The sequence below is a fragment of the Oncorhynchus kisutch genome, linkage group LG30 (assembly GCF_002021735.2).
Source record: "Oncorhynchus kisutch isolate 150728-3 linkage group LG30, Okis_V2, whole genome shotgun sequence".
NCBI classification, from domain to species: Eukaryota; Metazoa; Chordata; class Actinopteri; order Salmoniformes; family Salmonidae; genus Oncorhynchus; species Oncorhynchus kisutch.
The window spans coordinates 38,960,767-38,983,107 of NC_034203.2; the positions used below are offsets into that span (position 1 = coordinate 38,960,767).

General features: G+C 43.2%; 3 protein-coding genes across 5 annotated transcripts in view; 2 read left to right on the forward strand and 1 right to left on the reverse strand.

Annotated features, from left to right (window-relative positions):
* Positions 1–18,251, forward strand: part of LOC109874777 (G protein-activated inward rectifier potassium channel 3) — a 38,966-nt gene extending 20,715 nt beyond the window's left edge. The window contains exons 1-8 of one of the 3 annotated variants that reach the window (XM_031810726.1): positions 5,822–6,252; positions 9,208–9,605; positions 10,409–10,619; positions 11,962–12,163; positions 12,543–12,735; positions 15,760–15,957; positions 16,292–16,422; positions 16,725–18,251. In XM_031810726.1, the coding sequence (XP_031666586.1) occupies positions 9,317–9,605; positions 10,409–10,619; positions 11,962–12,163; positions 12,543–12,735; positions 15,760–15,957; positions 16,292–16,422; positions 16,725–17,000 (1,500 nt within the window). In that variant the 5' untranslated portion in view covers positions 5,822–6,252; positions 9,208–9,316 and the 3' untranslated portion in view covers positions 17,001–18,251. Of the gene's footprint in view, positions 1–5,821; positions 6,343–9,207; positions 9,606–10,408; positions 10,620–11,961; positions 12,164–12,542; positions 12,736–15,759; positions 15,958–16,291; positions 16,423–16,724 lie in introns of those variants that run through there. The other 2 variants (XM_031810727.1, XM_031810728.1) reach the window with 2 other exon arrangements.
* On the reverse strand, positions 2,857–5,334 carry LOC109874888 (eukaryotic translation initiation factor 3 subunit F). The gene is made up of 8 exons (XM_020466939.2): positions 5,200–5,334; positions 4,761–4,831; positions 4,561–4,640; positions 4,247–4,384; positions 3,895–3,986; positions 3,636–3,772; positions 3,281–3,394; positions 2,857–3,028 (listed from the first exon to the last, which is right to left on the reverse strand). The coding sequence occupies exons 1-8, from the start codon at positions 5,309–5,311 to the stop codon at positions 2,951–2,953; spliced, it is 822 nt and encodes a 273-aa protein (XP_020322528.1). The 5' UTR covers positions 5,312–5,334; the 3' UTR covers positions 2,857–2,950.
* An 821-nt stretch (positions 18,252–19,072) lies between the features above and the next one.
* Positions 19,073–22,311, forward strand: dnaaf6 (dynein axonemal assembly factor 6). The gene is made up of 6 exons (XM_031810319.1): positions 19,073–19,432; positions 19,682–19,751; positions 20,297–20,393; positions 20,525–20,621; positions 20,909–20,994; positions 21,832–22,311. Exons 1-6 carry the CDS (start codon positions 19,148–19,150, stop codon positions 21,962–21,964), a joined length of 768 nt encoding a protein of 255 aa, XP_031666179.1. The 5' UTR covers positions 19,073–19,147; the 3' UTR covers positions 21,965–22,311.
* Positions 22,312–22,341: the final 30 nt, after the last annotated feature.

Genomic DNA, 22,341 nt, shown 5'->3' on the forward strand with positions numbered 1-22,341 from the left:
GCATGCAATATACTTTTAGTCTCGAACTAGTTTGTTGGGCAGCATGTTAGAATTAGAGGAGTCTCTTTGCAACACAGCTACCTTAATCCCACTCATCGGATGAGAATGTCAATGCTTGGTCCATGTACTCTGTCACCCCTCAATACTGTAGCTCTATTTAAGATAACAGGGGGAGAATTTAAAAAAAAATCAAGATTCAAAGAAATGAATGGATGCATGAATTAGGTTTCATTTAAGTGTCTCAGTCGTAGGAAGAAATCGTATTTATGTTTTAGATCATTTAGTAGACGCTCTTATCCAGGGCGACTGTTGGAATTGAACCCACAACAAATCCCATGTTCTACCAAGTGAGCCACATTAAACCGGAAAGGAGGGTCTGTTGATAAATATGGTGGACATACAGTTGAAGTTGGAAGTTTACATAAACTAAGGTTGTAGTCATTAAAACCTGTTTTTCAACCAATCCACAAATTGCTTGTTAACAAACTATAGTTTTGGCAAGTCGGTTAGTACATCTACTTTGTGCATGACACAAGTCGGTTAGTACATCTACTTTGTGCATGACACAAGTACTTTTTCCAACAATTGTTTACAGATTATTTCACATTATATTTCACTGTATCACAATTCCAGTGGGTCAGATGTTTACATACACTAAATTGACATTGCCTTTCAACAGCTTGGGAAATTCCAGATAAGTATTTTATGGCTTTAGATGCTTCAGACAGGCTAATTGACATAATTTGAACCTTCAAACTCAGTGCCTCTTTGTTTGACATCATGGGAAAATCAAAAGAAATCAGCCAAGACCTCAGAAAAAGAATTGTAGACCTCCACAAGTCTGGTTCAACCTTGGGAGCAATTTCCAAACGCCTGAAGGTACCACGTTCCTCTGTACAAACAATAGTACGCAAGTATAAACACCATGGGACCACACAGACCGTCATACCACTCAGAAAGGAGACGCGTTCTGTCTCCTAGAGATGAACGTACTTTGGTGCGAAAAGTGCAAATCAATCCCAGAACAACAGCAAAGGACCTTGTGAAGATGCTGGAGGAAACAGGTACAAAAGTATCTATATCCACAGTAAAACGAGTCCTATATCGACATAACCTGAAAGGCCTCTCAGCAAGGAAGAAGCCACTGCTCCAAAACCTCCAATAAAAAGCCAGACTACGGTTTGCAACTGAACATGGGGACAAAGACCGTACTTTTTGTGGAAACGTCCTCTGGTCTGATGAAACAAAACTAGAACTGTTTGGCTAAATGACCATCGTTATGTTTGGAGGAAAAAGGGGGAGGCTTGCAAGCCGAAGAACACCATCCCAACCATGAAGCACGGGGGTGGCAGCATCATGTTATTGGGGTGCTTTGCTGCAGGAGGGACTGGTGCACTTCACAAAATAGATGGCATCGTGAGGAAGGAAAATTGAAGATATATTGAAACATCTCAAGACATCAGTCAGGAAATTAAAGCTTGGTCGCGAACGGGTCTTCCAAATGGACAATGACCCCAAGCATACTTCCGAAGTTGTAGCAAAATGGCTTAAGGACAACAAAGTCAAGGTATTGGAATGGCCATCACAAAGCCCTGACCTCAATCCTATAGAACATTTGTGGGCAGAACTGAAAAAGCGTGAGAGCAAGGAGGCCTAAAAACCTGACTCAGTCACACCAGCTGACTGGGCCAAAATTCTTGTGGAAGGCTACCCAAAACATTTGACCCAAGTTAAACAATTTAAATGCAATGCTACCAAATATTAATTGAGTGTATGTAAACTCTGACCCACAGGGAATGTGATGAAAGAAATAAAAGCTGAAATAAATCATTCTCTCTACTATTATTCTGACATTTCACATTCTTAAAATAAAGTGGTGATCCCAACTGACCTAAGACAGGGCATTTTTACTAGGATTAAATGTCAGGAATGGTGAAAAATTGAGTTTAAATGTACTTGGCTAAGGTGTATGTAAACTTCCGACTTCAACTGTAACTGTTGACTCCGCCCAGAAAGAGGATACGAAAGATGATTATTAGATGTAGAGTATGCTGTCAAATGGCACCATATTCCCTACATTTGATCAGGGTCCATATGGGTCTTGGGTTATACACAGCCTCTCTTTGACCCTATGGTCATCAGAATTCATTTAACCTTTGATCTTCCCAGTCCCTACCCTCTATGACCCCTGTTGCATAGGAGACCCCTCACTGGGGCGGCAGGGTAGCCTAGTGGTTAGAGCGTTGGACTAGTAACCGGAAGGTTGCAAGTTCAAACTCCCGAGCTGACAAGGTACAAATCTGTCGTTCTGCCCCTGAACAGGCAGTTAACGCACTGTTCCTAGGCCACCATTGAAAATAAGAATTTGTTCTTAACTGACTTGCCTCGTTAAATAAAGGTAAATAAAATGTGAAATAAAACTGTGCCAGGCAAGACCTGAGCTCTTTAGTGCCACCCTGTGGACCAAATAGGGATTTCATCCTAACTAATCTGCATTGTCATCATACTGTATGAGTCCGGCCCTGTGTTTTGCATAGTCTTGGTCCAATTCTCATTTCTGAAAGAGGATTAAAATGCAGGATAAAACATTGTTATGTCCCATGTTTGCAGAAAACACAGGTTCCTAAATACGAGGCCCATTTCTATTACTTCTGGAACCAACAACAGCGGGATAGTACTCACACAAACAAACTCTGAGCTTTAATTTATATTCATACTGCTTTTCCAGAAATATAAATTATGTTACTAGGCATGCATTGTCCCATTCAGGAACACATTGTGGAATCTGCAAATAAATTATTTTAGCTAGAAAACATCCCTTCAGTTGTAGCAAGCAAACATTAAAATTACACAATGTACTGTATATCACCTTTATTAATTTGAGCTATACCAACAAATGTTTTATCCATCACTCTTTATTAAGAACTAAACCATCCTGATCTCTCAATGCTCAGAGTACCACAATCTTCTCATTCAGGGCGATCTGTGCTTGAGTCAGATTAGATAGATAGGTCACCATCAACAGGTCCTGTGAAAGAGAAACGGTATACATTCACACAAATGTCATGAGTGCAAGGGACATTTATTATGGCTGTTCAACTGAATCAATTCCACAGATGAGGAGCCGTACGTATCAAGCGTCTCAGAGTAGGAGTGCTGATCTAGGATCAGATTCCCAACCATGTAATTGTGATGTAAAAAAGAAAAAAGAAAGGCAAAACTGATCCTAAACCAGCACTTGATGAATACAGGCCCAAATCCAAGAGGCATAATTACTTACGTTGATGTTGGAGTTGAGCATGGTCTCAAAGTCCTCTGCTGTGATCTTAGGAACCTTGTTGACCAGATCCATCAGGTACCGTCCCACACTGTTATCTGCCATCTGCTTACCAGACTGACAAACATAAAGAAAAGCTTAGGTTATGGCCACAAGAGACGCATAAACACAAATTAATTAAGTCGTAACTCAACTAAAATCAACTATTTTCCGATGAGTTGCATACGGTAACAAGGTTGACATAACAGACGTCTCCGTAATGTAATATGATAAATATGTAATAATATGTAATATGATAATGTAAAATGTAATGTGGGCTGCAGCCATAATATAGGCTCTGTGTGTGTAGGCTACTCACCAACACATCCTCAATGTAGGTCAGTACCGTGGCCAGCATGTCCTGAACACGGCCTGCTGCCCCGCCCACCTGGCAGAGGTCAGAGGTCAGCCCATTGGTGGTGTTAGGAGCATCTCTCGTCCTCTGGAGAAGGTCAACTAGAATATACAAATTATTTTATCAATTTTATTAAGGATTTCCACACCCCAACAAATAAAACCGTGTCCAAACCAGGAACAAATGGGACAGAAAACAAGGGAAGAAGAATGAAGGTTCTGACCTCCTATCCTCTCTGTGTCGTAATACTTGTATTTCACACTCAGGGGAGTGAACATCACACCGACAGTCTTTCCCGGCACACCCATCTGGGCACTGTCATGGCAACCGAAGCAATGGGAAAAATGATATGAATTTATTTAAAACTATCATAAGGAATGCCAAAGTGCTTAAAGGAATGCCAAAGTAACAAAACAGCAAATGCAAACATTACAAAACAACTGAAAGATGAGATCAGGAAGTCACAGGGAGTTGAAGCAACTCTGCTTGGGATGGAGTCAACAAAAGCTTTTCAGTGGACCAACTAAAGTACTGAGACAGAAGAGAGACTGGTTAAAGTGAGGGAAGTCACAGACCTGACGTAGGCACGGATGTTCATCTTGCCACTCTGCAGGGCTGTGTCCATGGTGAGGTGAATGGGGTTCGTGGCCTCTCGGCTGTAGTACTCATGGATCAACACAGAGTGCTCAGTGATCTCAAAGCCAGTGGCATACCTGTTGAAGGAGAATGGTTTGACTTTAGAGCAGTGTTCTGACACAGCCAAACAGATTTATTTAGTTTTTATTGAATTAAATCTAGTAAATTGAATAAGTTGTCAATAATTGTTAGTACCAGCGTGGGACAAAAGCTTTTTTCTAATGGGACTAGGGAAGAATATAAGCCTACTCACCATCCAACAATGACCTCGCTGGGTGACACCCTCTTATGAAGATCGTACATGTTCTTGGCAAACTCCATGTCCACAGCAACCTGTCACCATCACAAAGACACCAGTTTCACTTCTAGGACTACATGTGCAAGCTTTCCTCATTTCTACACTACAGCAATAGCTAGATAGTATATAGTTGTATCAGTGACACTTCTCATCACCTCATCTTCAGACTCATTGTGGGGGACGGAGAAACAGTTGGTGACCTCCACAGAGTGCTTGTCAATGGTACCTGAGGAAGACAAGGAATTCATTAAGTAAGGAATGCATTAAGTTGCGATCCTCGTTTTGTGCCGATGATACGGGGACAAATTTAACTATTCTATGGAACCTGTTACTCGCTAGCAAGCAAAGTTTCAACAACATAAACATTCCACAGTAATCTAGGCAAGCTAAAAACGTGTAATACTTGGTCAAATTTTTATAATCAGAGGAGCTTTGGTATATTTTTGGATCAAGAGGATGTGAGAGCCTGGCAATGCATCAGCAAAGTGATGCAAGCTAAGTTAGCCGTAGCTAGCTAGCTGAGACAGGCTGTTTGCCTCCCTGCGCGTCTAATCCATTTTCATTAGAGCTCAAGTAAGTTTATAGTTAAATTACCAAGCAAGGTTCCGATCACACGACTCGCTCCCTCATTTCTCCGTTCGTAAGAATCGCCGATGGAGGCGAGAACGACAGGGTGAATTTTCACCACGGGGCCATACACCGACATCTTGAAAAAGGAACAATTTTACGCTTCCGGTCGCTTTATCGGCGTGTGACAAATACAGACAAGGTGCGTCACCTGCTGCATTGGAAGGGGTATTGCACACAGAGGCGACCTAATAATGCAAAAATTAAACCCTTATCATAAAACATAATAGACTAGATGTGATTAACCATTGAATGCATCAGAAGACCCTTTTTTGGGGGGAAAACAGTATTAAATACTATAATTGAAATGCTGTTAAGCTATTTGGCTGTTCAGAAACTGGTTGTTTCACATGGATATGAATTCATTTATTTTCAAAACGTCATCCTCCACAGACCGAATATCATTACGACCTTCTGCAAGCCTATTGAAGAATATGTCAACTGGATCATAAAATGATCTCTATAGCAACCTCGGGTTGTAAATGCCTCCTCACATCATCGGCATTTAAATGTCCAGACTTTACCATCAGTGTAAGACAGTTGACAAAACAGCACAATGGTTTAAATATCTAATGCTTATCATGATCATGAATCTGGGTGATGGTTTATGAATGATGGTGATGACAGCATCCTCCTCGACTGTCGCTCCCATGTTCTAACACCTGCGCAGCTGCTGGTAATTCATACAATTTTATCTGATGCGGATCGCTGCTGGCTTCACTGTCTATACCCAATGGTCTGTACGGACGAACTGCCACCATTTTAAACTCTTTGAAGACAAACTTGGAAAACATAAGAATATGCTATTTGTGAGCACGCTGTTTATTGAGGATTACAGACATCTAAAAAGCAGAGTCGTTTGGTTGGGGTTGCCTTTGTTTCCTGTTGAGAGAGTAGAGGACTGATGCTGCGTCGAACACCCTCCTCATCAGCAGAGCCGATGATAAACATTTAAATTGTCGGATGATCGAACCTGAGCGGAAGATCTCCGAGGCTCGCTCTTGGACCATCCACTCATCTGTAAGGTCCTTTATAAATAAATAAATAAATAAGGGGACGGGATATTGTTTTAATAGGATAAGGCAATTGCCAGATGAAACCCCACTACAGGTAGGATAAATCACTGTTGTTTTCTTTATGATTGATAAATGTGCATTTTCTAATCGAATACATTAAGAAATGTTTAATGCGTCATTGTTGAATAGTCAACACCGTAGGCTATAGGCTATTCCATCACCCCACGCGTTTAGTTACCGAATATTCTATCCAAGTAGTGTTTTATATCACTGGAGGAAACGGGGCTCCATTTTATACTAACACGGTGATTATGCACATTATTAGAATGGAACCTGTTTTATAGCTGTTTTGTGTTCTTATATTACAGAATACGTTAAAAGTGACATTGTACGTTTTACTGATAAATAATAGCCTCCTTCCTGTCATTTATTGTGCTCCCATAACAGACAGGCACAGGCTATGCATGACCAATCTAATGACCTTATTCTTAAGGCTGTATGTACAGCATATGGTTTTGTCTCGTCAATATGTGACTCTTTCTCGGACCAAATTCACTTTCCCCATCCCCCACAGTCAGACAGGAGAAATGACCAATCTGTCCTTGTCAGCGGAATTATTCAGCTCTGACTCTCAAATGGCACCCTAGTCCCTTCATTACTTTTGACCAGAGCCCTATGGGCCCCTAATCAAAAAGTAGTGCACTACATAGGAAATATGGTGCCATTTGGGACATAGATCAGGGCTTCACTCATTCCTCTCTGTAACATCTGACCTGTTCCATTAATATAGATTAGACTGTACTGAAGGTAATAGGAGGGTTTGTGCAGAGAAAGTTAACTCAAGGACAGATAGAGAGATGGGTATTGAGTCAGGACAGAGAGAGAGATGGGTATTGAGTCAGGACAGAGAGAGAGGTGGGTATTGAGTCAGGACAGAGAGAGAGGTGGGTATTGAGTCAGGACAGAGAGAGAGATGGGTATTGAGTCAGGACAGATGGAGACGTGGGTATTGAGTCAGGACAGAGAGAGAGGTGGGTATTGAGTCAGGACAGATAGAGAGGTGGGTATTGAGTCAGGACAGATAGAGAGGTGGGTATTGAGTCAGGACAGATAGAGAGGTGGGTATTGAGTCAGGACAGATGGAGATGTGGGTATTGAGTCAGGACAAAGAGAGAGATGGGTTTTGAGTCAGGACAGAGAGAGAGGTGGGTTTTGAGTCAGGACAGAGAGAGAGGTGGGTAATTGAGTCAGGACAGAGAGAGAGGTGGGTATTGAGTCAGGACAGAGAGAGAGGTGGGTATTGAGTCAGGACAGAGAGAGAGGTGGGTATTGAGTCAGGACAGAGAGAGAGGTGGGTATTGAGTCAGGACAGAGAGAGAGGTGGGTATTGAGTAAGGACAGATAGAGAGATGGGTATTGAGTCAGGACAGATAGAGAGATGGGTATTGAGTCAGGACAGATGGAGAGATGGGTATTGAGTCAGGACAGATAGAGACATGGGTATTGAGTCAGGACAGAGAGAGACATTTTGTATTGAGTCAGGACAGAGAGAGAGATGGGTATTGAGTCAGGACAGAGAGAGAGATGGGTATTGAGTCAGGACAGATAGAGAGATGGGTATTGAGTCAGGACAGATGGAGAGATGGTTATTGAGTCAGGACAGATAGAGACATGGGTATTGAGTCAGGACAGAGAGAGACATTTTGTATTGAGTCAGGACAGAGAGAGATGGGTATTGAGTCAGGACAGAGAGAGAGATGGGTATTGAGTCAGGACAGATAGAGAGATGGGTATTGAGTCAGGACAGATAGAGACATGGGTATTGAGTCAGGACAGAGAGAGACATTTTGTATTGAGTCAGGACAGAGAGAGAGATGGGTATTGAGTCAGGACAGAGAGAGAGATGGGTATTGAGTCAGGACAGATAGAGAGATGGGTATTGAGTCAGGACAGAGAGATAGGTGGGTATTGAGTCAGGACAGATGGAGACATGGGTATTGAGTCAGGACAGACGGAGAGATGGAGACATGGGTATTGAGTCAGGACAGATAGAGAGATGGGTATTGAGTCAGGACAGATAGAGATGGGTATTGAGTCAGGACAGAGAGAGAGGTGGGTATTGAGTCAGGGCAGAGAGAGAGGTGGGTATTGAGTCAGGGCAGATAGAGAGGTGGGTATTGAGTCAGGACAGATGGAGAGATGGAGACATGGGTATTGAGTCAGGACAGATAGAGAGATGGGTATTGAGTCAGGACAGATAGAGATGGGTATTGAGTCAGGACAGAGAGAGAGGTGGGTATTGAGTCAGGGCAGAGAGAGAGGTGGGTATTGAGTCAGTACAAAGAGAGAGGTGGGTATTGAGTCAGGACAGATAGAGAGGTGGGTATTGAGTCAGGACAGATGGAGACGTGGGTATTGAGTCAGGACAAAGAGAGAGATGGGTTTTGAGTCAGGACAGAGAGAGAGGTGGGTAATTGAGTCAGGACAGAGAGAGAGGTGGGTATTGAGTCAGGACAGAGAGAGAGGTGGGTATTGAGTAAGGACAGATAGAGAGGTGGGTATTGAGTAAGGACAGATAGAGAGGTGGGTATTGAGTCAGGACAGAGAGAGAGGTGGGTATTGAGTCAGGACAGATAGAAAGGTGGGTATTGAGTCAGGACCATTTCTTGAGGGACAGAAGACTACTTACCAAAATGCCACCCTAATTCCTATAGTGCACTTATTTTGTCCATAGGGCTCTGTTCAAAAGTAGCATACTATAAAGGGAATAGGTTGCCATTTGGGATGAAAACATAGTGTTATTCAGTATAGTGAAGGGCATAAGTTATGCTCAACACTAGCCCTTCACCACTCCCTGTAGAACATATTTACAGCATGCAGAGCCCTCTAAATACCCCACACTTCTATGATCTCACAATAATCATTTGAATCAATTTCCCCTTCTTGTTTTGTATCCTAGGACCTCAACGTAAAGAACCGGATTAAACCGTCAATAACCATTGGACAGAGTCTGCCATAGGGGAGATATCAAAAACTCAGTAACACACACACACACACCATCATTCCTGATGGCGCTTGAAGACTCTTCCTTCCCTTCGCGGCCAGAGTCCCTCTCTCTGCCCGTGGTGGAGAAAGGGAAGGGACCAGTGGAAGAGGCTAGCGAGGTGACGGCCTCCACCGGAGTGTTTGATGTGTCTGAGGATCTGGGCCATGTGGTTACCACGGATACCGCCCAGCCTGGCGTTAACAGATCGTGGAAGTCCAAGTTGGCAGAGAGGCAGGCCAATGCAGCATCCGAGGAGTACGTTAAGAAGCTGCCTCGGGTGGTGGAGAAGGAGAGGGGTAGATTTGGCTGGGGTGAGTAGTAGTGCTGTTGCCTTTATCGGTGTTCAAAATTGGCACCCTATTTGCATCTCATAAGGCTCTGATCAAAAGTAGGACACTATGTAGTGAATAAGGGGCCATTTGGAATGCACACTTTCTCTCCCAGGACTGTTCTTCTTTTCTGACCTGAGACATTGTTGGCGCCACGAGAGTGAATCTATCTAGAACGAGAGGTTACTAAGCGACCGTCTGACAGTGTTCTGTGACCAATGTAAGGTTTTGTGTTTGGCTTTAAATGATTTACACTGACAGACAGGCTAAATCCCAAATGACACCCTATTTCCTATATATTAGGGTGCCATTTGGGACGCATCCACTGTGTTCTCTCTGGCTCTCTACAGTCTGCAGATAGGTGGTTATTGAATGCATCTTCTCTCTCCCTCCTCCACCTCTACCCGCCCCCTCCCTCCTACTCCCCCTCCTCCTCTACCTCTACCCCCCTCCTCTCCTCCACTTCTACCCCCCCCCCCTCTACCCTCCTCCCCTCCTGTGTAAAATGCCTGTTCCTCTGGTTTCTCCCCCCCAACCCATCTTCCTGTTGCTCATTCCCTTAGTCCTACTGCCGATATGTCACTGTAGTCTTTCCCTGTCTCACTCCTCTTTCTCACTCCTCTTTCTCTCTCTCTCTCTCTCCCTCTCTCTCTCCCTCTTTCTCTCTCTCTCTCTCTGTCTCTCTCTCTCTCTCCCTCGCTCTCTCTCTCTCTCTCTCTCTCTCTCTCTCTCTCTCTCTCTCTCCCTCCATTCCCTCCCTTCCTGGCCTGGTTTCCTGCCTGCAGCCAAGAGACGTAAGACTCAGCGCTATGTGGAGAAGAATGGTCGCTGTAATGTTTCACACGGCAACATGAGGGAGACGTACCGTTATCTGACAGATATCTTCACCACACTGGTGGACCTCAACTGGCGCTGCTCTCTCTTCGTCTTCGTCATGGCCTATGCCATCACCTGGCTCTTCTTCGGGGCCATTTGGTACCTGATAGCCTACCTCCGGTGAGAGGGACAAACAGACAGACAGCAGGCCAAGGGACACTTGGGATAGTCACAAATGATACCCTATTCTCCTATAGTGCACTATATAGGGAATGGGGTGCCATTTCAGATGCATCCATGGTATCATTGTCAGAGAGAGTCACTCTACATGATGCAATTTCTTCTCTGTAGAACAAGTACATTTTTAAATGGATAGTTTTTCACAACCTATATTTTTGTTTGCTCCTCTCTCTCTCTCTTCCTCTCCTCTCTCTCTCTCGCTCTCTCTCCCTCCCATACTTTCTCTCTTTCCACTGCTCCCTTCCTCTCCCCTCTCTCTCCCCTTTCTCTCTCCTCTCTCTCTCTCCTCTCTCTATCCCTCCCATACTTTCTCTCTTTCCACTCCTCTCTTCCTCTCCTCTCTCCTCTCTCTCTCGCTCTCGCTCCCTCCCATACTTTCTCTTTCCACTCCTCTCTTCCTCTCCTCTCTCTCACTCTCTCTCCCTCCCATACTTTCTCTCTTTCCACTCCTCTCTTCCTCTCCTCTCTCTCTCCTCTCTCTCTTCCTCTCCTCTCTCTCACTCTCTCTCCCTCCCATACTTTCTCTCTTTCCAATCATCTCTCTCTCTTCCTCTCCTCTCTCTCTCTCTCTCTCTCTCTCTCTTCCTCTCCTCTCTCTCTCTTCCTCTCTCTCTCTTCCTCTCTCTCTCTTCCTCTCCTCTCTCTCTTCCTCTCCTCTCTCTTCCTCTCCTCTCTCTCTCTCTCTCTCTCTTCCTCTCCTCTCTCTCTCTCTCTCTCTCTTCCTCTCTCTCTCTTCCTCTCCTCTCTCTCTCTCTTCCTCTCCTCTCTCTCTCTTCCTCTCCTCTCTCTCTCTTCCTCTCATCTCTCTCTCTCTCTTCCTCTTCTCTCTCTCTCTCTTCCTCTCTCTCTTCCTCTTCTCTCTCTCTCTTCCTCTTCTCTCTCTTCCTCTTCCTCTTCTCTCTCTCTCTCTTCCTCTCCTCTCTCTTCCTCTCTCTTCCTCTCTCTTCCTCTCTCTTCCTCTCTCTCTCTCTCTCTTCCTCTCCTCTCTCCCTCCCATACTTTCTCTCTTTCCACTCCTCTCTTCCTCTCCTCTCTCTCTTCCTCTCCTCTCTCTCCCTCCCATACTTTCTCTCTTTCCACTCCTCTCTTCCTCTCCTCTCTCTCCCTCCCATACTTTCTCTCTTTCCACTGCTCCCTTCTCCCCCTCCCCCTATTTGTATTTATTTCACCTTTATTTTAGCATTGAGTCCCATTGAGACCAAGATCTCTTTTACAATGGAGCCCTGCATGTACACATTTGACAAAAACAACATAATAATTATTTTTGTTTCTCCCCTCCCAGAGGGGATCTAGATCATCTGGAGGATGAGACATGGACACCGTGCGTCAACAACGTGAACGGCTTCATCTCTGCCTTCCTCTTCTCCATCGAGACAGAGACCACCATTGGTTACGGCCACCGTGTCATCACTGACCAGTGTCCAGTGGGCACCATGCTACTCCTGCTCCAGGCCATACTAGGATCTATGGTCAACGCCTTCATGGTGAGACTCATTGGCTGCACCCCTAATGGCTCCCTACGTAGTGAACTCATTTTGACCAGGGCCCATAGTGTTCTGGTCAAAGACTCTGGTTAAAAGTAGTGCACTATATAGGGAATAGGGTGCCACTTGAGATGCAGGCCCATACAGTCCCTACTGTATTTTATTTACTGTACCCTAAGGGTATATTCTGACACTAATACAATCACATCGGTTTCTCTCCATCGTACAAATAGTTTGAAGAACTTGTAATCATATCAAAAAGCTGCCCCTTAAAAGGACCTTTTCTCCGTCTATGCCTTCTGGAGCTGTTGGGATGAAGCAGAAGTCCCATTTCATTTGGACCTTTGTTTGGACAACGAAGTGATCTTCTTCTCCTCAGGTGGGCTGTATGTTTGTGAAGATCTCTCAGCCCAATAAGCGTGCGGAGACCCTGGTGTTTTCTAAGAATGCAGTGATCTCTCTGAGAGACGACAGACTGTGTCTGATGTTCCGGGTGGGGGACCTGCGCAGCTCGCACATTGTTGGAGCCAACATGAGGGCCAAACTCATAAAGTCTAAACAGACTCAGGAAGGTGAGGCTAGTATACAATCAACCCCCATAGCAGGTCTGCATCCCAAATGGCACCCTATTACCTATATAGTGCACTACTTTTGACCAGAGCTCTATGGGCCCCAGTTAGAAGTAGTGCACTACATGGGGAATAGTGCCATTTGAGATGCAAACAAGAACACTCCACATGTTATTTTCTATTATAGAAGTGATATACTGTGTAGAAAAAATTAAGGCTCTTTCCATGACATAGACTGACCAGGTGACTCCAGGTGAAAGCTACAGTGCATTCGGAAAGTATTCAGACCCATTCACTTTTTCAACATTTTGTTATGTTACAGCCTTATTCTAAAATGGATTAAATTGTTTTTTTTTCTGCCCTCAATCTACACACAATACCCCATAATGACATCACAATACCCCATAATGACATCACAATACCCCATAATGACATCACAATACCCCATAATGACACCACAATACCCCATAATGACATCACAATACCCCATAATGACACCACAATACCCCATAATGACATCACAATACCCCATAATGACATCACAATACCCCATAATGACAAAGCAAAAACTAGATTGTAGAACATTTTGCAATGTATTAAAAATAAAATAACAGAAGTATCACATTTACATGTTTTCGAACCCTTCTACTAAGTACTTTTGTTGAATCCCCTTTGGCGTCGATTACAGCCTTGAGTCTTCTTGGGTATGAAGCTACAAGCTTGGCACACCTATATTTGGGGAGTTACTCCCATTCTTCTCTGCATATCCTCTCAAGCTCTGTCAGGTTGGATGGGGAGCGTTGCTGCACAGCTATTGTCCGGTCTTTCCAGAGATGTTCGATCGGGTTCAAGTCCAGGCTCTGGCTGGGCCACTCAAGAACATACAGAGACTTGTCCCGAAGCCACTCCTGCGTTGTCTTGGCTGTGTGCTTAGGATTCTTGTCCTGTTGGAAAGTGAACCTTCTCCCCAGTCTGATGTTCTGAGCGCTCTGGAGCAGGTTTTCATCAAGGATCTCTCTGTACTTTGCTCTGTTCATCTTTGCCTCGATCCTGCCTAGTCTCCCAGTCCCTGCCGCTGAAAAACATCCCCACAGCATTTTAATTGTATTTATCTAACCTTTATTTAACTGCTGCCACCACCATGCTTCACCGTAGGGATGGTGCCAGGTTTCCTCCAGACATGATGCTGCCACCACCATGCTTCACCGTAGGGATGGTGCCAGGTTTCCTCCAGACATGATGCTGCCACCACCATGCTTCACCGTAGGGATGGTTCCAGGTTTCCTCCAGATGTGACGCTTAGCATTCAGGCCAAGGAGTTAAGTCTTGGTTTTACCAAACCAGAGAATCTTGGTCTGAGAGTCCTTTAGGTGCCTTTTGGTAAACTCCAAGCGGGCTGTCATGTGCCTTTTTACTGATTGCTTCCGTCTGTCCGCTCTACCATAATGGCCTGATTGGTGGAGTCCTGCAGAGATGGTTGTCCTTCTGGAAGGTTCTCCCATCTCAACAGAGCAGCTCTGGACCTCTGTCAGAGTGACCATCGAGTTCTTGGTCACCTCCTTGACCAAGGCTCTTCTCCCCTGATTGCTCAGTTTGGTCGTGGTTCCAAACTTCTTCCATTTAAGAATGATGGAGGCCACACTCCTTCGACCTCATGGCTTGGTTTTTGCTCTCACATTCATTGTCAACTGTGGGACCTTATATACTGTAGACAGGTGTGTGCCTTTCCAAATAATTTCCAATCAATTACATTTACCATAACAAAGGGTATGAATATTTACAGTTTGTAAAAAAGTTATTTCTGTTTTTAAATTGAATCAATTAGCAAACATTTCTAAAAACCTCTTTTCACTTTGTCATAATGGGGTATTGTGTGTAGATTGATGAAGGAAAATAAATAATTGTATCAATTTTAGAAAAGGGCTGTAACGTAGCAAAATGTGGAAAAAAAGTAAGGGGTCCGAATGCACTGTATGATCCCTTACTTGTTAAATCCACTTCAATCAGAGGAGGGGAGGAGACGGGTTAAAGAAGGATTTTTAAGCCTTGAGACAATTGAGACATGGATTGTGTATGTGTGCCATTCAGAGGGTGAATGGGCAAGACAAAAGATTTAAGTGCCTTTGTTCAAAGTATGGTAGTAGGTGCCAGGCGCACCAGTTTGTGTCAAGAATGGCAACTCCTTGGTTTTTCACGCTCCGGTTTCCTGTGTGCATCAAAAATGGTCCACCACCCAAAGGACATCCAGCCAACTTGACACAACTGTGTGATGCATTGAGTATTGAAAACCGATCTGGCCCTAATAGCCACAGGTACTCTTAAATCTCTACCCGGTACACCCAGAAGAGGACTGGCCACCCTCGGAGCCTGGTTCTTATTTTTTCCTAGCCACTGTGCTTCTGCATCTGCATCGCTTGGTCTCTGGGGTTTTAGGCTGGGGATCTGTAAAGCTCTCTGGGGTTTTCGGCTGGGGATCTGTAAAGCTCTCTGGGGTTTTAGGCTGGGGATCTGTAAAGCTCTCTGGGGTTTTAGGCTAGGGATCTGTAAAGCTCTCTGGGGTTTTAGGCTGGGGATCTGTAAAGCTCTCTGGGGTTTTAGGCTGGGGATCTGTAAAGCTCTCTGGGGTTTTAGGCTGGGGATCTGTAAAGCTCTCTGGGGTTCTCGGCTGGGGATCTGTAAAGCACTTTGTGACAACTGCTGATGTAAAAAGGGCTTTATAGATTTGATGATTGATTGAGTATTTTTTTTGTCCAGGGCTGCATTCCATTCCAAATGATCATCTTCTCTTCCTCCCTTCACTTGGAGTGAACACTCGGTGACGTATGTATGACGTTTCCCCAAGGGAGCCTTTCCCGAGCGAGGGGGAGGGGGAGTGGAGGAAGGAAGAGGTCATATGTAAAGTGGATTGGGACGTCCCTCAGGACTAGGCTTAATCTGTATCCAGGAAACTGTCCCTCAAGGTTTAATAACTCACTTCTCTCTCTCGTCCCACTTTCTCCCCTTCTCCATCTCTCTCCCCATCTCCAGGTGAGTTTATCCCTCTGGACCAGACAGACATCAGTGTGGGTTTTGAGACGGGGGACGACCGCCTGTTTCTGGTGTCTCCACTGGTCATCTCCCATGAGATCGATTGCCGCTCGCCCTTCTGGGACATGTCTCAGGGCCAGCTGGAGAAGGACGACTTTGAGATGGTCGTCATCCTGGAGGGAATGGTGGAGGCCACTGGTTAGTCTACGGTTGAGTCCCAAATGGCAACTTATTCTAAAACACTTTTTTAAAACTGCACACTATGAAAGACAGGCAACCGACTCTACTATTTACTTTTCATTTTCAGTGACTCAACTAAACATTCTGCTTCCAGTTACTTCAGGCTCTGGTAAAACGTGGTGTGACCAGAGTAGGGTGCCAATTATAGGATCTCTATGGGTGCACCATGCCTCGGAAGGGGGAGTGGCTTTCCTGCCCACTGAGAAAAGATTTTCTTAGTCATCATAGCAGCTGAAGGGGCGCTGCCAGGGTAGGTTAATGTGTTCTTACAAAGTGTGTGTTGGTAACCCAGGTATGACGTGCCAGGCGCGAAGCTCTTACCTGGCAGACGAGGTCCAGTGGGGTCACAGGTTCAGTCCGATGATGTCACTGGCCGAAGGCTTCTTTGACATTGACTATGGCGCCTTCCATCAAACCTTTGAGGTAAGAACACACACACAAACACTCCAGAAAGGGGAAAGGCTAAAAGTAGCAGGGTTGCTGTGTTAGCTATAACCTGCTGGATGGCGATTCAACATGTGGAAATGAATGGACAATGACGGCCCGCTGCTTTTAATCATGTACCATGTGATCACTGCCACTAGTACAGAACAACACAGCTTAACCATTTGTCAGTCTGGCATGTCTCCTCACTTACTCTTGTCATGTCACCAAAATGATTTTACCCTGATTCTGAAAGTTATTTTCCAAGTTGTCCGATACAGTAACCGCCACTCATACCATAGGTGGACACTCCCTCCTGCTCAGCACACGAACTCTCATTAGCTGCGGCCCGATTGGAGGCTCATCTCTATTGGTCGATCTCCAGTAAACTGGACGAAGAGAAATGGGAGGGATCTTCTCTGACCAACCAATCAGGGAAGCAGCTAGACAATGGGAAAGGAGGGGTCGTCGGCCCCGTTTCATTTACTGTTGGTGAGATCACTGGAATAGAAGAACAATCCGGACCAGGGGAGTTGAATGGAAGTGTCACCACTGACCAGTCAGAATCAGAGGCCTAAAGTAGATTGGGGCACCCTATCCCCTATGCAGTGCACTTATTTTGAGCAGAGCCCTGGTCCACAGTACTATAAATGTCATGACAGGATGAACCACAACTGCAGTACTGTAGATTTACTTTTAGCTAATGTATAACATACAGCCATAGAACATTTTTCCCCAAGGGAGAGTTGGGTGGTTTAAATGGTCCATTTTGTTCCTTCTTTGCTGTGTTGTATAACATTGACTTAGACATGACAAATTATATCAATTCAATTTTGTCTTTCATTTCTCTGGTGATATTTTATTATTACCATGAATGTCTGTGCTTCACTATAATTATATTATATTGTTATAGCTCCAATATCCTCTGTCAACAACATACATTATATGAATTAATACATTTTTTTATTTTTTTTTAAAGAATTAAGTATTGACAATTCTTTGTCAGGAAAGAGGATGTTGTTCAGCCAGGTGAGAACGTTCAGAGACATAGAAAGAGAACTGTGTTTTGGAATGTTCTGGAACGTTCAGAGACATAGAAAGAGAACTGTGTTTTGGAATGTTCTGGAACGTTCAGAGACATAGAAAGAGAACTGTGTTTTGGAATGTTCTGGAACGTTCAGAGACATAGAAAGAGAACTGTGTTTTGGAATGTTCTGGAACGTTCAGAGACATAGAAAGAGAACTGTGTTTTGGAATGTTCTGGAACGTTCAGAGAGATCGAAAGAGAAGCATGTCATGTGTTTGCTGAATTGGGGAGTCAATGTATAAAAGGAATGATGTATTATGGATAGTGTGATAGAAGAGAACATGTATGGTTTTTCACTTTAGCATGTAAAGAGCATATCAAGGAATCGATTGAAATAGTATCTCTAAATCTCTTTATCTAAAAAAAAAACAAGGATTGTTTTAAAAGATTATATAGAAGTGTACATTATGATTACATTAAAACAACCACCATCTTGTGATTAATTTAGATGTAGAATCATTACTGTGTTAACCATTTGAAAGGGTTACATCATATGTAGCTTATCACTGACCATGTCCCAACTGGAGACTAGTGGAAGTATTCATCTAACAAAACAACGTCTTTTCTCTCTTGGGAATGTTTCTGTGTGCTTTCACGTAGAAAGTAAGTAGCACAATGAAATATTTTCTTTCTATAGCCTCTTAGGATTTAAGCACAACTGTGTTCCGCTCTGCTCACCCCAACCTCGTGCTTCTGCTGCTGTGTACATAGGAGCCTTTTTACTTGATGTTTTTAATATATTTAAAAAATCTGAATTATTATCTATCAAAATTAATAAACTATATTCCACAACAACTTTCTTCCTCTTTGCTCTCACTTTTATCAGTGTGGTCATCTGCACTATTTATCCTTGAGAGTATTCACTGTTTCACTGAAAATCTGTCCATTTGTCTAAATGTTTTTGTTGTTGTTGTTGTTGTTGGTTGAGACATTCTGGGCACTGGCAATACTTGACGGATCAGAAGTTTGCCAGGTCATTCATTCGGCACAGAATCTGTGAGAAGAGACTATTTTGTTCACATTGTGGCACTAAAGTGCTCAGGCCTGTTGCATGGCACAGTCATGGGTCCCCTCCCTCTGTCTCCTAGGTAACAGGGGTCTAATGCCACATTCAATTGCAAGTCTGAATTAGGAAACTGGGGAATGTCCGACTTGGTTGAACGGCCTGGTCACGTAGGTACAAGGAGTTAACAGGTCTGAATTGTCCAATTTTACTAGTTCTGACTAATACATGAACTCGACAAAAAGCAGGGAGAGGGCAGGGACCCAGAAAGGAATAAAGGTTCAATGAATGCTGAGGACCAGATAATCAAAGAGAGATGTGCTGAATTCCCCCAAACCCTTAGGCACTCCTGTAAATCTGAAAATAATGAATACGTTTAACCTCGCCTTCTGATTAGCTAGTTAGAGTTTTTTCCTATATTGTTTTTCAAATCGGAGTACACGAAGTGCCAGTCTGGAAAGTTCTGTGGTTCTATTTAAACCTGTGTGGCTCTCGTCACTCCCACAAGATGACGTAGTCGCGGTTTCCATGGCATCGAAAAAAGCTAAGCGACCATCTCCCTGGAAACAGTTGCCGGACACATTCCCACAGATAGGTTTAATTATAAAACATATTTGACGTTCTACTTGTGGGACATGAATATATATCCTATCGCTTTGATTTTATTTTGTTTAGATAATCTTAATTCGCCTATTTTAGGTACACAGAGATTAGCCATTAGGTTTAACGCGAGATTGATTTATCCAGCAAATATTGTTTGTTGTAACTTTCTAACGTTAGCTGACTTTGGGAAGGAAGCCTTTGCTCGAACAAGTGAATATTCTTTCACAGTGTCAATGGAGTTGTCATCAGCCCAGAATCTACAAGCGCTCTCTGCCCTCTTATCCACCCGGGACGAGGATGATGAATACAATTGTAGAGTAAGGCATTGCTAACGATTAATCATTGAGATAAATTGCACTTCTCCAAAGTTAGTTTTGCGTAAACAAACTAGCTAATAAAATTGGTTTTGGCAAACAAAATGTAATAACTTGCCCAGTTAGCATGCTAGCAAAAACCCGATGATCATGCAGCTAGTTAACGTTAGATATGTGACATCAGCTACTTTGCACTTGCTTTCTATGTCAGTCTTTGAAAGTGATTTATTCGTTGAAATATTTTCTGAACAGAATATGACATCCTCAGCCGTAATGGGACCTGGAGATATTGGGCTCCCTTCACCTGCTGCCAACAAATCAGGTCTGTTTTTATCAGATGGCTTGTACCAAAAAAAAGTTGTGGAATATGGAATAGGGTGCCATTTGGGATGTAAACAGTAACAAGCTGTGTATGTAGTTACAACAGTAACAAGCTGTGTATGTAGTTACACCAGTAACAAGCTGTGTATGTAGTTACACCAGTAACAAGCTGTGTATGTAGTTACAACAGTAACAAGCTGTGTATGTAGTTACAACAGTAACAAGCTGTGTATGTAGTTACACCAGTAACAAGCTGTGTATGTTTGGGGCTCTCGAGTGGTGCAGTGGTCTAAGGCAATGCAGCTCAGTGCTAGAGACCCTGGTACAGACCCGATTCACAACCGGCCGTGATTGGGAGTCCCATACGGCGGCGTACAATTGGCCCAGCGTCATCCGGGTCAGGGTTTGGCGGGATAGACCTTCATTGAAAATAAGAATTTGTTCTTAACTGACTTGCCTAGTTAAATAAAGGTTAAATGTATATTTTGAAAATGTAGTTACAACCATAGAGATCCTATGAAATTACTAATTCTATGGTTACAACAGCCTACACCAAGAAGGACAGTAAAGCCATCTGGAGTGAGGAGGAGGTGACAGAGGGGTCTCAGTTTGATGACCTCACAGACACCCGGCCAAAGCCTGAGTAAGTCAAGTTTGCAGTCTAACACCATGAAAAAGAAAACAACATTCCAGACAAGGCAATTGGTACTCCCATCCCTCACATCTGATTTCTTTATCATTGTTGTTGGCTGGGGAACGTGTGTGTGTGTTCAGGTATGACATATTGCTGAAGCAGAATGTTGGGACAGAGGACGTGTTTCTTGGGATGAGCCGAAAGGATCCCTCTTCCATGTGCTGTGACAGCATGCTGGTAACCATAGAGATCCTATAATTCATTCTATACGTAATTCTATAGGATTCTATACCAAATTCTATAGGATCCTGTATGTAATTCTATGCTATTGGTAACCATGTAGCTACAGTGTTGTGCTCTGTAATGCAATGTTACATCTTCTTGCATCTATTACTTGGCTTGAATAGATGAATAGAATGTTCTCCATCTGGGTTGAGGGCAAGTTTTTTGGAGTCTATTACACCCATCTAAAATGTATAGTACAGAACAATAATATAATAATAATATAAACTTTATCTTCTCAGGTGAAAATCAAACTGCCAGACACCAAAGCAACAGATGTAGTCTTGGATGTGAAGGAGAAATTCCTTGATCTGCGAACGCCAAACTTGTAAGATTCTTTAGAAAATTCTTTAGAATGTTGCCTGCCTGTCATCCTTCTGTAAAGAGTTCCAGACTTTCTATCCACAGCCAGAAAACTATTTGCTACTATTTATTGACCTCATATCTTGCTCCTTCTTTCTTCATAAAGAATGCTTTATCTCTATATTTATCTCTATCTAAAGCACATGTTGTCATCTCTCTCTCTCACACACACACACACACACACACACACACACACACACACACACACTCACACTCACACTCACAATGTATTTCTGTCTCTCGCTCTTTCTTTCTCTCATATCTATTTTACTCATTAAAGCTAGAATCCTTAATTGAAACCATAACAAAGCGGACACCCCATCTCTGTTTTGGTAAAAAAAGAATGGGCCTGGAAAAAATGTAAGAACACTCAAATTATTAAGACAGGGCTATGGATGCAAGGACTTATATTTTTAACCATGTTTTAGGCTATATAGGGTTTGTTTACGTTTACATTGTTTACATATTAGATTCTGATGGTGTATGACAGTTTAACTAAGATCAAATAAAATAAAAAAATGTCACGTGCCGAATACAATAGGTGTAGTAGACCTTACAGTGAAATGCTTACTTATAAGCCCTTAACCAACAACGCCGTTTTAAGAAAAATAAGTGTTAAGTAAATAGATAAGTAAAAAATAACAAACAATCAGAATGCAGCAGTAAAATAACAGTAAAATAAGGCATTTATAAGTTATATTCTTCAAGAATCAATGGGTTTATATAATTAATTCATAAGTCCAAAAATGGATGTAGCAATTAAGGATTCTAGCTTTAAATCCTTTCTTCTCTCTCCACACAGTAAACTGGGCCTACACCTTCCTCACCCAGTCCACAGTCAGGATGGAAAAGCCCAGTTCTACAGTGAAAGACAGGAGCTGGAGGTCACTCTACCAATGAACCGCCTCATGGACCAAATCAACCTGCAACGATGAGAGAAAGTTAGGAGAAAGGAAAGATAATTGAGGAACAAACTGAACTCGAGAGGAAATTAAGCAAATCTTGGGAGGACACGGGCATGTGGTTATGGGTTCCTGAAGTTCCTATCTATCTAGGGGTTCCTTCAGTTCCTACTTACCTGACCCGTGCACACGTCTTCTGTCATGAAGCAGAAGAGATGGGTATTGTCAATTTCTCGCAATATAGATGACTTGTTTGTTTGAAGAGTTCCATGGTTTTCATTATAAAGTCTTGACCATTTAATCTGTTCATTAAATATTTGTTTTCTTCTGTTCCATGGAATATATTGGCCGCGTTTCAATAAATACATGTGTCTGGTTTATTTTCCTCTTTGTGCTATATTCACCAACAC

Excerpts from the sequence above, each read along its gene's own strand:
- LOC109874888 (XM_020466939.2), bottom strand. The coding sequence starts at position 5,311 with ATGTCGGTGTATGGCCCCGTGGTGAAAATTCACCCTGTCGTTCTCGCC. Across the intron at positions 4,832-5,199 it reads TGTGATCGGAACCTTGCTTG|GTACCATTGACAAGCACTCT; the intron begins GTAATTTAACTA and ends TGTCTTCCTCAG. Across the intron at positions 4,385-4,560 it reads AGCGAGGTCATTGTTGGATG|GTATGCCACTGGCTTTGAGA; the intron begins GTGAGTAGGCTT and ends CTCCTTCAACAG.
- dnaaf6 (XM_031810319.1), top strand. The coding sequence starts at position 19,148 with ATGAATATATATCCTATCGCTTTGATTTTATTTTGTTTAGATAATCTT. Across the intron at positions 19,752-20,296 it reads ACCTGCTGCCAACAAATCAG|CCTACACCAAGAAGGACAGT; the intron begins GTCTGTTTTTAT and ends TGGTTACAACAG. Across the intron at positions 20,995-21,831 it reads GATCTGCGAACGCCAAACTT|TAAACTGGGCCTACACCTTC; the intron begins GTAAGATTCTTT and ends CTCTCCACACAG.